This window comes from Gobius niger (genome assembly GCF_951799975.1).
Source record: "Gobius niger genome assembly, chromosome: 9".
NCBI lineage: Eukaryota > Metazoa > Chordata > Actinopteri > Gobiiformes > Gobiidae > Gobius > Gobius niger.
The window spans coordinates 27,300,020-27,313,600 of NC_136860.1; the positions used below are offsets into that span (position 1 = coordinate 27,300,020).

Genomic DNA, 13,581 nt, shown 5'->3' on the forward strand with positions numbered 1-13,581 from the left:
GTTGGTTTTATTGTAGTTTCTTTAGACCCAGAGTCTGTAATGAAGTCAACCTGAATTTCATTATTATTTCAATGTTACAGTAAAAAATATAGATGTCTTTTGTGCCAGTTCCAATCCCTGATAAACGTTAAACAAAATATACACAGACTACAACAAAAATGCCTGGTAACACAAGACAAATTACTCATGATGCGTGTATCACACAATGTTGAAATGTCAATTTAGTAAAATATCGCAATGATATTGTTATTTCAACAGTGCAGCCCAAGAAAGCATGCATCTTTTCCACTTTCAGCACAGGTCAAGAAAATCTGTTGCTAAAATATAAGATGAAGTGACAAAAACAAACACACAAATTCACTAAAATATTTTTTTTATTAATATTTTCATTAAGGTGCTCTAGATTAGAGCAGGAGGTCACGGGTTGGCACTTCACTGTCTAACATTACATTACTATTGATTCACAAACATCCAGTTTCTAACCCCGTTAAGGCTTCTACATATCTCTCATACCAACTCTTTCGATGAGATATGACAAAATAATAGTTAGTAAATATATTAAATGTCATTGTGCAAGTACCTCAATTTGAGATGTTTAAGACATAGATCTAACATGGTATACAGTATTTTATAAGTTCATTCAATACTATATACTAAAAAAAACGATTCAAGAAAATAGTACACAATTATTAATAAATGACACTTTTATTAATAATTTGTTATAAATGTAATCTAAAATTGTATCAAACTATCTGACCTATTTGACTCCTCATTTGCATAATTAATAAACTTTTAAATGTATCTATTTCAGCTCAATAAAGTATTTATAAGCACATTGTCTAAATTAGAAGTGCTAAATGTTACAGGGATTAAAAGGGACAATCGGTGCTGGTCCCAAGCCAACTACTACATGGAGAAGTTATTATCAGCAAGGGCGACAGGCGTAGTTTGTTTAAGGAGGAATGTGCTTATAAAACCTTGAGTCTTAACAATGAGACACAGACAGATGCGAGAGTTTCTGTGGTGCCTACTGTTGTCGATTTTTTTCTGTCATTACAACACTGTACATATGTTTAAAAATTACTTCAGGTGGGTCTTCTACCACATTATGGATGAATAATAATCCGTGAAATAGAAGGGACTCCACTATTTGTGTAAAACGAACATTACTGACCGTTAAAGTGAAACAAAGTGGCACCTCTTTTTTAAAAGTCGGTAAGGCAAAGTCAATGGACAGTCTTTGATGTAAAGATCCTACATGTGTCAGACTAAAAAACAGCTGCACTTCACTGGTTCTTCTGTTGTATAACTCGAGCTTCTACGATGACGGCAGGATTTTCAATGTCGCTTTTGCTTTGGACCATCCTTAGCTCGAGTTGTGCTGCATTTGGTCTTTTTCCAGGGCCAGCCATCTCTACAAAACAGAAAATGGAGCAAATCCTTTCATGTCAAAGTTGAAGACAAAATGTACCTAACTGTACCAAGATGGGCGGGTGATAAGAAAAAAAAAATTAAATCATATTCTGACTCCGTGACACTTTTTCTCCCACTCTCTACTCCTATTGGTACATCTCATCAGACTCCGAGTGAGAAACTGGGATTTAACCTGTAAACACTTAAGTGTGAACTCTTAAAGAGACTATACGGAGTTTAAAAATGTTAAAATGAAGTATTTTCCTCCCCCTACATGTTCCAGCCATGTCCTAATGTGTAGAATGAGCTCAGACCTGTTCACCACAACTGCCTCTAAATCCTGCACTGTCACTCAAAAAAGTGTTAATTCGGGTCCGAAGTGCCGTCATGCACGAGCTTAATATAGAAGGTGCAGTTACACATATGACCTGAGGTAGCAGTAGTGAGTATAAAATGACAAACTTGCATCTAGCAGATGGCTTTACCTCCTAAAGAAAATTCAGATCTTGACACTTTGATATTAACATAAAACGTGATTTTTGATCAAATCTACGCTAGTAATCTACACTAGAGCTACAAGGTTAATCGATATCGAATCGCAATCAAGGTTTTGACTACTGTAATAACCTAACCCCAAGAGGCTGAGGTGTTTTTTTCAGGCATTTGTGATAGATGTTCACCAATGAATTCTTAGCCTTGCAGCTGCAGCAGATGAAAGATCGGAGTTTCCATAAAGCAGATTCTAAAGTGTTTAGATACACGCTTATTTTAGTCACGTGGCTGTCCCCCAGAGGTACTCTGAATGTCGGGGGAAAGGTGGAAGCCGAACCCCTCCAGAAGAGGGCGCTACTCACATAAAACCAAATATTTTTGAAAGTAGAGGAATATGTTGTTTAACAGTCTAAATGTAACTTCCTTCACTCATCATTTTAGCAGGTCAATGCATTTAAATGTAAATTGAATCACAATCGCGATGTTTGTCCGAAAAAAAAATCGCTATTAGGTTTGTTGTCAAGATCGTGCAGCTGTAATCTAAGATATAAGAAATTATGTTATATACTGTACATGGATCATCCACACATATCTGCAAATTTAAAATGTAAAATAAAAAATGAAACGTACCATTGGCGTATTTAATTGTTCTCTTGATGACGTGATGCATGATGGAGACAGTTTTCTCACAGGCAGACTGTTGAAAAGGCAAAATTAAAATAGTATAATAGTGTAATCGTCATTTCGTTGTTTAAGAACAGATTTATTTATTTAAATGCTACTGACCTTCAGATCTTTGGGATGATGGTGAGTCCATGCGAGCAACATGGCAGCAAACAGATCCCCGGTCCCCACGAACACAGCATCCACTTTAGGGATGTCCATGCATATTTTCTGAGTCCATATGGTCCCATCTGGTTTAACTTTGAAAGATAGATACATGTGTTTTCATATAGACCAATCGGGCAGAACTTCGCCGTTATGCAATAAACTGATGTACGATGGCACTTTTCTATCAAAACCAGCATCTTGCTTCAGAAATGTTATCTAACTTCTTGGATTTTGGATCAAACCACACAGGCACTTTTGATTATTACAGACTTTGGCAGATTGGGAACACACCACATAAGCAGCCTTTTTTTTGCACACAGCAGCAGAATTTAGTCTATTTTACGCAATGTAAACCTTTCCTATGTTTTCACCATGTTATAAAGTTAAATCCTTGTCAAAACCAAAACCTTGAGTGGTGTTTTGTTTCATTCACACACGTTTCCTGAGTATTTGGTTTTGAAGTTAACGAGCATTGTTGTTAGGATAAAGCATAGCAAAGTTCTTACAAACTCACTCAAATCCTTATACTTAACATGTCCCAATTTCCCTGCTCCTAAAACTTCAACTAAAGGTCACTAGTTTACTCAATATAATCTTCTAACACGAGCAGGCCATAAGATCAGCCCTCCTCTCCCCATGACATTATTAAATATTACAAAATCAATTACAGTAAACAGATTATGCTCACCAGTTTTCTGACTTCCCATAGCCACCAAGAACTGGTCCCCTCGTGTGGACGGCAGGTCTGTACTGGTCAGGACCACAGTCTCTGGCCCCATTTTATGCAGCAAATCCATCATCTGGGCACAAAAAGCCATTCAGGTAAAACAAAGTTAACAAAGCAAAAAAAAAAAAAAAACATTAACTGACCTCTATTGCGTCTTCCACCGAGTGCATTTTCCTTCCCGTCAAAATCCTGAAAAAGTGGTTTATAATGACATGCATAATAAATGACTGAAATGTGTTGCGCAGTAAATAAACACTCCTCGAGGTGCACCATTAACACTATGCTCCTGGATAAAAGTCTAATACCATTGCAACTATTGCCAATAGTGCTATTTATAGAGCCTTGTCCAATTCAAGCTCTTTTGAAATCACACTTACTCTGCTTCAAACTGATTGGGCGTGAGGATATCAGCCAAAGGCACAACTTTGTCTCTGTACACTGGCAGTAGATTCTCTGGAACATACTGAAAAAGAAAACAATTACACAGATATCATTAAAATATAATGAGAAACGAAAAAATAATAGAAGGGGAATTGTTTACCATAGCACCTTGATCTCCCATGACAGGATCACACACTGAGAGAGTAAAGAAACAAAAATGGATTGGAGCAGCATTACATTGTATGTACTGTATTTATCAGCAGGTTTGTAAAAATAAGTAATTTTGAAATATAAAAAAAAAATCCAATTGCCAAAAACATCATGAACTTCAGCATTAAAATTATGATTTATAGTTGATTGCAAGTTATACAGCCCTACATTTAATACAATACCATCAGGAGCTTCAATATCACAATAAAATCAAAAATATTAGGGCTGTGCAAAAATTAAAATGGAATACTGCAATCTTCACTTTTATCGTAAAGGAGGTCTTGTCTGCAGCTAAATCGGTGGCAGAAACGCCACCTAGTTTGGAGATTTGGAAAAGTAGAATATAATATTTTGGTTGTTAAAGCAGAACTAAGTAACTCATGCCCCTACAGGCCATAAGTGCCACTTCAGATGTCGTGGCCTTTTGCGTTTTTTTTTTTTTACTCATTAATTGTCCGTGAGAGTAAATACTACGCTGACAGAAAAGACAAAGGAAGAGAAGGATATTGTACATCCAATTAAACAATGGAGATATTTTTTTTCACTCCAACTTGGCTGTAAATACTGTTTAAGTGGTGCTAACCCGCTGTTAGCTTTGCCCGTTAGCCTGTTAGCTTCTTTTTCGTGATTCTATTAGTGTGTATTGCGCCTCCGAGGCGTAGCCAGGGAAGTTGCAAGGGTGGTTTTCTGGCCAGAGACACTAGCGGGAGATGAAAGACACCCCAAATCACCCCATTAACACTTGTATAACCCCTAGAGGGACTACGAAAAGGATTTATTAAGGTAAACAAGTCAGCTCTTCTTTAAGCCTGAGGTTTGTCTATGTTCAGGAATGCCATATCGCTCAGCCCTATAAAATATCTTTAATAATAAGATCCTATCATGCAACACATCACATTGCATCCTTTATAGCAATTACATAGAACAGACACACGCACCATACACAAGCTTAGGATTGGTCCCCTTCAGCTCCTTTATAATATCCACCACTGTCTCCAGGAAGGACGTGTCCCGACTGTACCCTGAGGCCGACAGGAAAAGCAATGGAAATTAGTGACATCTGGTAGTTGCCTCATGCTGTAACTAAATTAGCACACAATAGTACTTTTGTAAATTGCCAGTGTTTTACATCATGTTTACGGTGCCGTCGTTAAAAGGGGTTCGGGCTTTGACGCAGAGCTGCAAGTCTCCTACAAAGATTACCGGTACATGACGGCGTTGCTGTAACTATTGCCCCATACTCATGACCTAACAGCAAAATGGACAATAAAACCACTACTTTTCAGCCACACGAGATAATCTATGACTCATGAAACACATCATTCAGAAAAGGTGCCGAGAGAAAGTTGTGCAAAAGCAATTACAATAGAATGCAATGATGTGGAATTTGCATAGAAAGTTATTACATGTGTCAACAGGCAATTAGGCACACACACCGAATTACTGAAAAGTGTTAGAAAAAGTCACACTTTACTAATCAAACCAGCCAGCCATACCAAAAAGAGAGCTGCACTTTTAGCAACTAATTAAAGTTTGTTTACAACATTCACCGACGCTCTTAGGCTCATACAGCGCATACTAATCAGATAGATTTGTATGAACATGTCACAAGTTGGAGATCACTGTCACTTTACGACATATCTTAAAACTGTCACAGTAGTCTAGCGACAGCAGCATGGCGTGTGAAAGCAGAGGTTCCCAAATGTATGTTTCAAGAAAGACTAAAGTGAAAAGCATTGGCATCACACAATAATTCATGTTTTACTCAAAGGGCCCAAATAGTAGAGTCACACATTTTGTACCAATTAAATTTGACAGTGGGAGTCCCGGCATGTTCACGTGGTTATTCCACCGCCTGACTTCTGGACTCACCGGTTAGGATGTAATCATAATGGTTGACGTTATTGAGCTTGATTCCTTCATAGAGAACATTCAACTCTTCTGCGGTGAGGACCTGCCCCTTCCAGTGCCCATAGCCTGGAATAAGAAAAAAAAGAAGGACATTGATTCAAAAATCCATAGTCTGATAAATCAAAGAGTAAAAGTCGAACATTTTACTATAATCTGTTTCTCTTAAATGTTTTGAAATTGAACTAAAGTGGCAAAACTGCAGCTTATAAGCACTAGTAATCCATTAGCATAATTAGCATAGCAATCTCCTAAAAGTACATTTTAATTGCAAAGTTTCTTCAAAGCAATTAAACAGAATTGGATGTTTAAAAAAAAAAAACGGTTTGAATCTGGACCATTTCATTCTGTATGTCAGCAAGAGGAAGCCTTTCACAGAACCAAAAGTAGCACCCAAAAGTCTGCTGACTGCGCTGGCTGTTGTACACATGTAGAACACGTGCATCTTATTTGGATTGCACGAGCTCCATGGCAGAAAACATGCACTTCGTATCTCCAAACGGGGCCGTTTTCAACTGAGTACCGTCCAATCGTAGAGGCAGAAATGGTGTTTGCCCTCCTGATATATATTCCCTAAAGGCTGTGCTAGTCTTCCACACTGAGCTGAGCCAAGTGGGGCCTCCTCCTCTCTGAATGGGATGCCTGTATCCTGGCTGTCAGCTTCCCCCGTCTTTGTCCCTCCTTTGGGCTCAGTAAACTAGAATAACCCCGAATGCTACTCGCTGCGAGCAAACAGAGAATAGACATATTAAAACAGCCTTCCCTGGTGATGAGGGCCCGGGTTCACCTCAAGTCTAAGCCTGATTCCGAGCCAAGAGAGTCCACCCCTCCTACGGCGGGGCGAGCTACAAAGTCCAACTACAGATGGGGCAAAGTATGAGGCGAGTTTTTATATAAGCGCTGCAAAATATTTTTAAATGCCGCAACACATACCCGCATGAGTAAATTTGGAGACACAATCAGGGCCATTTAGTGAAAGCCAAACGGTCAACACTAAGCAGAAATCTTGTTCATAGAAATCCATGTTGGTTCAAGAGGTTGGTGGGGGGCGAGTAAGGCTCGTCAGTGGCCACATGTGGGGAAAGCACATTCTTTACATACTGTGACCCATAAAGCTGATGGATGATAATCCTATCAGCCCTGCAGGTGTTTTCAGCAAATGAGTGCCAAGTGAAGATGTCTGAGGTTTTTCCTAAGTCTTAATTGGGCTATTGTCAAAAGTACGTTTGTTCGTTTGCCGCTTTTTAAAGCTCTTCATAGACACATGGGAATGTTTTAGATTAGAGCTGAAACGACTAATCGATTAATCGACGACTAATCGATTATTGAAATAGTCGACGAATATTTTAGTAATCGATTAATCGTTTTCTGGTTCACAGACTTAAATGGAGCAAAAATGACATAAAAATGTTGTATTTTTGATGAAAACCTACTGTGTTTTTATAGTTAAGGTCTGTAGTGTTTTGTACATTGTAAATTTCATGAATAGAGCCTCTAACAAACATTTCCCTTTAGTTTACTCCATCAACACATCCTCAACCAATGGCACTTCAGCTATATGTGATAAAACAAAAATGTAAAAATACTATTTTCCTTCACCATTCACAGCCAAGCGATAAATCAATTAATCGTAAAAATAATTGCTAGATTAATCTATTACAAAATAATCCTTAGATGCAGCCCTATTTTAGATAGGATTAGGATGTCTACTACATGAGAGCATGTTCTTTTGACTATGTAAAATGTCATTTAGAACACTACATCACATTTCATATGCAAATGCTGGCCGAATAAGTAAATCATGAATTTTCATTGCAATCCAAATAGCCTCAATAAAACTGGTTGTAGCTAAACCAAGTTAATGATCCATATAGTTTGTTGGATAGTGATCATTTAAAAAAGACAAGTCATAAAACATTTGTGCAACTTCATTTATAATTATTACTTTATTACATGACACATTTTGATGTGAACTGATAAATCTCTCACTGGGAATTAATTTGATGGCATATTTTTTTCTCCCCATTGGTCTCATTGTCAGCTCTATGACCATCTAGCCACAGTCCAAAACCACATCAGCCAACAGTCCTCAGCAACTCCTACACATTTCATTAGAAATCTGTTCCTGCCTTCTTAGTAACTAAGTAACGCTTCAGTTTGGCAATCATGAAAATACAGCGCATTTAATCACTGTTGCTACTACACAGTGCCTTTCTACTTAATACTTTATTATTTTGGCATAATTTAACCTAATCCTCATATTTAATTATTTCATTATACAGATTCACATTTACGATTGTCCAAAGCATCAGTAAATGCACGGCTCTAAGTCACCTGTCTGAGGTCCCACCAGGGAATAGTCGGTACTATTGTCTGACTATATGCTCATGGAGTCAGATACACACGCACGCAGAGCTGGTCCTGCTGCTGTGGCCAAGAACAATGCCGGGCTGTTTGTTCTGCTCAAAAGGATTGCGTTGCAGACCAAATATATTCATGCTTCTTCAACAGGATCCATCTGCTACAGCTTACAACATAGTGAAATGTGAAGAGGAGGACACTGACATAGCCCTTTGCAATAGTGGTCGCATGCTGCCAACTATTAGGATAATTAGATGAAGTGCTTGGTTGAAGAAAATATGACCAAACCTTTTTTTTTTGGTGCAGCAATACTTCACTTAGTACTGCAATAGTGATTGTAATCGGCTTTTAAATAACCTCACTTCAATGAAACTACTAGAACAAAACCTTGGCTTAAGAAGTGAAATCTTTAGGGCCAAACTGAAAGAGATAAGCAAATATTGACAAGAAAGCCACTATTTTTGTATCTTCTACCACTACAAAAAGTTTATATAAAATGAGTGAGTTGAGGTTAAACTTTTGTGGTCCAAACTCATTTCTTTCCAAATGCATTTCTGCCATCGAAATTCTTCACAGGGATGGGTTTATAAGCACGTTTCCCAACTTTCGAGGAGCAATAGTGTCACTGTAAACACCAATCCAGAACAAAATACTTGCAGAGTCAGATGCAGAGTTTTTTGTTTTTTTTCTCCATTTGTTTGTTTTTGACGGATTTTACAATGTACTCAAAGATCACGCACACATAACCGATTTAACTCCACTGCAAGAAGAAGAAAAAAAAAATCGTGTACACGCAACAGCCACTAAACTTTAACTAACCTCAGTGAAATGTGCTTGTGAAACCGTGTAATAATCTTCAAAGTTACCTGTGTGGTTGGAGAACTGCACCGAGTTTATGGAGTCAACTTCAAAGCCCAAAACCTGTAAGGAGAAAAAAAAAAGTTAATTATTTAACGTGATAAGCATTGTGTCAAGGCCTGTCATTATGTGGTCTCCGGATTATGGGTTGCTTTATTTCTCTCTTTTCTCTCCATACACAGGCCTTGTGCTAAGTTTCACCTTTAATAACCTTGAATAGAGTTTGTCCAACTGCATCCTGCTAGAAAGTGACAAATGAGGATGAATTGTTGACTCACTTCCTCTTGATTGGTTGAAAGTCAGGGGTTTCATAATAGAAAATGGTTATGGTAATATACTGACTAAAGAGCGAAAAATAAATGTTAAATCTCCCTTTGTTTCATGGGCAATAATAATAATAACAATACACATTAAACTTGTAATAATGAATTAATCAAACTTAAAAGTTGCCCTGGAGTTTTCTGACTTCTACCCTACCACTTCTTGGACTAAAATTGGCCTATTTGACCGTATAGCCCTAAGCAAAAAGCAGCCTCTTTACATTAGCTTACATAGACTACATTATATTTCTGAATGAGCTATTAAGTGTATGCAGGGGGCGTAAATAATGTCCGATGATGCAACATTATTGCATGTACAAGGATGAGTTTCAGAGCTTGCTTTTCCTCTACATGCTACACAATTCATTACCAGCATGCACAGGATTTAACGTGCGCCCTTAACATAGCGTCTGGTAAATGTAACATCTCTTAAACATGTGATTTTAAAACGCATTATGTTTTGTTTTTTTTGATTACCTGCAGAGGGAACGTCGCCGACTTGTTCCCCACGTATCCTCTGACAACATGACTCTGGATGGACAGCACTCGACACTCCATCTTCACGGGTAAAATGCGAAAAACAAACGCCGCAAGTGTCTAAAAAAACGCCGCATCAAGGTGTCGTGCACACTGTCCGGTCGTGGCGCGGCGAGGCTCGGGTCGGCACGTGTGGGAGAGGAGGAAGTGCGGGCAGCAGCGGCACAAGTGAAGGGCAAGGGGGGGGGAAGACGTGCCGCCGCTGCAGTTGACATTTGCGCCTGTTACGCACAGGCACATCCGCGGACACCTAAAACTGCGGTGGGTTCAAAGGCGCTGGGAGAAAAGGAGACTGGCCATTTGGTAAATAAATAAATAAATAAATACTATGATAATTTAGAATATTTTAATAGCCTATTGTTGACTGATCTGTTTGTATCTTACTTGAAAAAAGGATAAAAATGTAACATGTTTTTATTACATATTACTGCTTAAAATGTAGCACTAGTAGTAGTTACACACACTAACTTACTACTTTTTGTTCAGACATTTAAATGCACTTGTAAGGCGAGTTACTTGAAATCATCTTGAAATGTAATGACTAATATATTCCGGTGTTTTGTCTCAGTAATATGTTATATTCCTTAGTTACTGAAAAAAGTAATATATTTTTGTAACTCGTTACTTTTGTAATACGTTGCTCCCAACACTGTTGATAATATAGTTGTGTGTAATAATAGCATTTTTAATCTCTTATCTCCCGCTGGAACCAAGCACATTTTCTCAAGTTTGGCTTTACCCAAATCTGAAAGCTTCTTGGGAAAAAAAAGAGTCAAAATAGAGGGAAAAAAAGCAACAATAACACAACTAAAAAACGACTAAAACGTGACAAAAAAGTGACAAAAAAGCGACAAAAAATGTAACAAAAAAGAGACGGAAACACAACATAAACGCTTAAAAAAAAAACGGTGAAAATAGCAACAAAAAAAACATCAACAACACACAAAAAAGAAGCAAAAAAAATAAAAGTTAAAACATGATAAAAAATGCTTCAAAAATGTGACAAAAGTACGGCGACAACGGCCCAAAAAAAGTTTCAATCTGTTTTATTGGGTAAAACCTGGAGAAAATGCACGTGGTTAAGGTGAGGGGTAAGAGGTTCATTTTTGTTTCAGGGAACAGGCCAATTGTTCCCCCATCTGTCCAATTGGATTGAATTGGGGGCACAGGCCAAAACAATTGCCTGTGTATGAACTATTCTTCTTTAAACTCAGATATTTTCCTGTGTCTTCCCAAATATCTCCCGTTTCCTTTAACCCCAAAAATGGAGGGAAAAGTCCATGTGTTCCCCTTGCAAGCTACTTTTAACGACAGCAAAAATATTGATGGACACATACACTGCAAAATTGAAGAAATGTAAGAATATGTAATATGATAAATGTTGCTGATATAAAGATTCTTGCGGATATTATATCGCTATCTATTTGGGATGTCAAGGTCCTGTGGTCTTGTAACCCTGTCTTCGACATCTCCTCGTAGCCTAGAGATCACGATTTACAATCTGTTGGTTGAGCTTGGCTGCCCTATATATCAAACTGACATAGGGAGATACTAAACTGCATTTGTGTGACCTAGCGCAGTGTCTACGGCTACATAGCACTAGCCTATTTATTATACAGCAATATGGTTTAATAGGGACACCTGTCAATGGTTGTGGTTGAGAGTAAACAAATCTGTTTAAAAGTTGTTATTTTAATCTGATAAGGTTGTGAAAGTGGATCTTACATTTCCACATGAGGGCATGAGATTAGCTTTGTTATGACAGGTCGTAGTAGTAGTAACACAGCTGATTATTCAAGAGTTACAAGCTAATAAAATCTTTGTGCCAGTCCTAAGCCTGGATATATTTAGATGGCTCAGGGCTGTGTCAGGAAGAGAATGAAACTTAAATCTTGTATAGTAAAACCGTGAAAGACCATCTTATGCTTTGAGGAGACCTGAGTAACTGGAACTTATAAGTGTATCCTGGACAGTTATAGCCAAGATGATAGTTTAACACATAAATATTCTGCGAAATTTACCTATTCTCAGAGCTCAGATGCACAATAAAAAGGCTAAAGAAAAAAGTTGAATTGTATGTTAACATAGTGCCTGCCTGTCGCTGTTTCAGAAAACCAAGTATTTAGTTGAGATTATGAGATCACTGCTGTTGTTGTATTCCTGGACAAAGTCTTTTTTCTGGTTACCCAATTCCATTTCCCTGAAAGAAAAGGAGAATGAAGTATTTAAACAGTTAAAAACATTAAGCTGGACATGATTATCCTCATGATATTTCTCTACCCTGTCTTACCTACAAAGAATAATATTCATAATTTAAAAAAAAACTGCCCACTTTATCTTCAGTCAGAATGATCATGTGGTTTGAAGGTTGACGTCTAATGTCATTATCCATAAAGTATGTGTATATCTGATTGATTTCAGAGCACCTTGTGGGAATAGTTTCGTCACAGACGCTATAGTCAGAAGCAACACATTTTAGTTTACAAGATAAGCCATGCATATGTCACCCTAATTTAATGTTTCAGATCACACAAAAATAACAGGAAGATGAAAAGAACTGATTATAGGCTATTCTAAGTGTCAGCCTCCGTGGGAACATTATGGAGAATTGGAATTAGAAAAATACTGTATTGGGGGATATATAAACAGACAACACATTCATTTATCATATTTACTAACTTAAACAATGTATTGTAATATGTTTTTGTCATATTGTATTGCATCATTTGGAAAGTGAAAGAGCTTCATAATGCTGGCTCAATCTGCCATGCAGGACAGGACTGTGTACCAGCATTTTCTAAATATTTAACCAATTAATATTTGGTGTTGCAATACTTCAATATAGTTCTAGTCATAAAACTTGTCTCAATAAACTGAATTAACAATACTAAACAAATACACCTCATATCATTCCCACGTCACTGTAGTCACCCTCCATGGATGTGGTGTGACTGTGTGGTGGGTGGTAGTAGGAGCTTTAGGCCTGCACAGAATGACAGCCTGGCTTCTGTAGTTACATTAACTTTTTTCCACTGAATGTGTGGGGTAAATGCTATTGTCTGTAAGTGATTTTTAGTCAGTCAATATATTTGGCTACGAATATTATATTAATGTGGTAATACATTTGTGAAGAGCAAGCTGAGCACAAGCTCTCGGCTTCATATGGCCAATAGGCTATATTGCAGAATCATGTCTGAAATAAGTTTAAATTGTTTGGTGGCTAAAGGAGAGTTTTGATATAGCAGCAGCTCCACCAAGATGGCCTGGGAACAATTCAGAGTCTCTCCAGAGTGAGTGAAATCTGCCATTTCTACTAAAAGAGCTGTTTCTGGCTTTTAGAAATGGAGGAAGATGAATGAATCATGAATTGGTCTCCAACAAACGTTTTTCCCAGCACGTTTTATGATGAGCTTTGTGTGTAAGGGATGCATCACAGGCTAAAACAAAGTTGCAAGAGTCGTTTTAGCGCCGTTACTTTAAACACGCTGTAGGCTATAACACGGATCATTAACAGTGCACACACAGTAGTCTGTCCCAGTGGCC

At 37.8% G+C, this 13,581-nt stretch overlaps 1 protein-coding gene across 1 annotated transcript; it reads right to left on the reverse strand.

Moving 5' to 3' along the window:
- Window positions 1-376: 376 nt before the first annotated feature.
- LOC306967659 (pyridoxal kinase-like) lies at window positions 377-10,269 on the reverse strand. Its single transcript, XM_079562759.1, has 11 exons — window positions 9,979-10,269; window positions 9,190-9,244; window positions 5,927-6,031; window positions 4,993-5,076; window positions 4,005-4,039; window positions 3,841-3,926; window positions 3,607-3,652; window positions 3,425-3,536; window positions 2,692-2,828; window positions 2,536-2,602; window positions 377-1,414 (listed from the first exon to the last, which is right to left on the reverse strand). Exons 1-11 carry the CDS (start codon window positions 10,057-10,059, stop codon window positions 1,287-1,289), a joined length of 936 nt encoding a protein of 311 aa, XP_079418885.1. The 5' UTR covers window positions 10,060-10,269; the 3' UTR covers window positions 377-1,286.
- Between the last annotated feature and the right edge of the window lie 3,312 nt (window positions 10,270-13,581).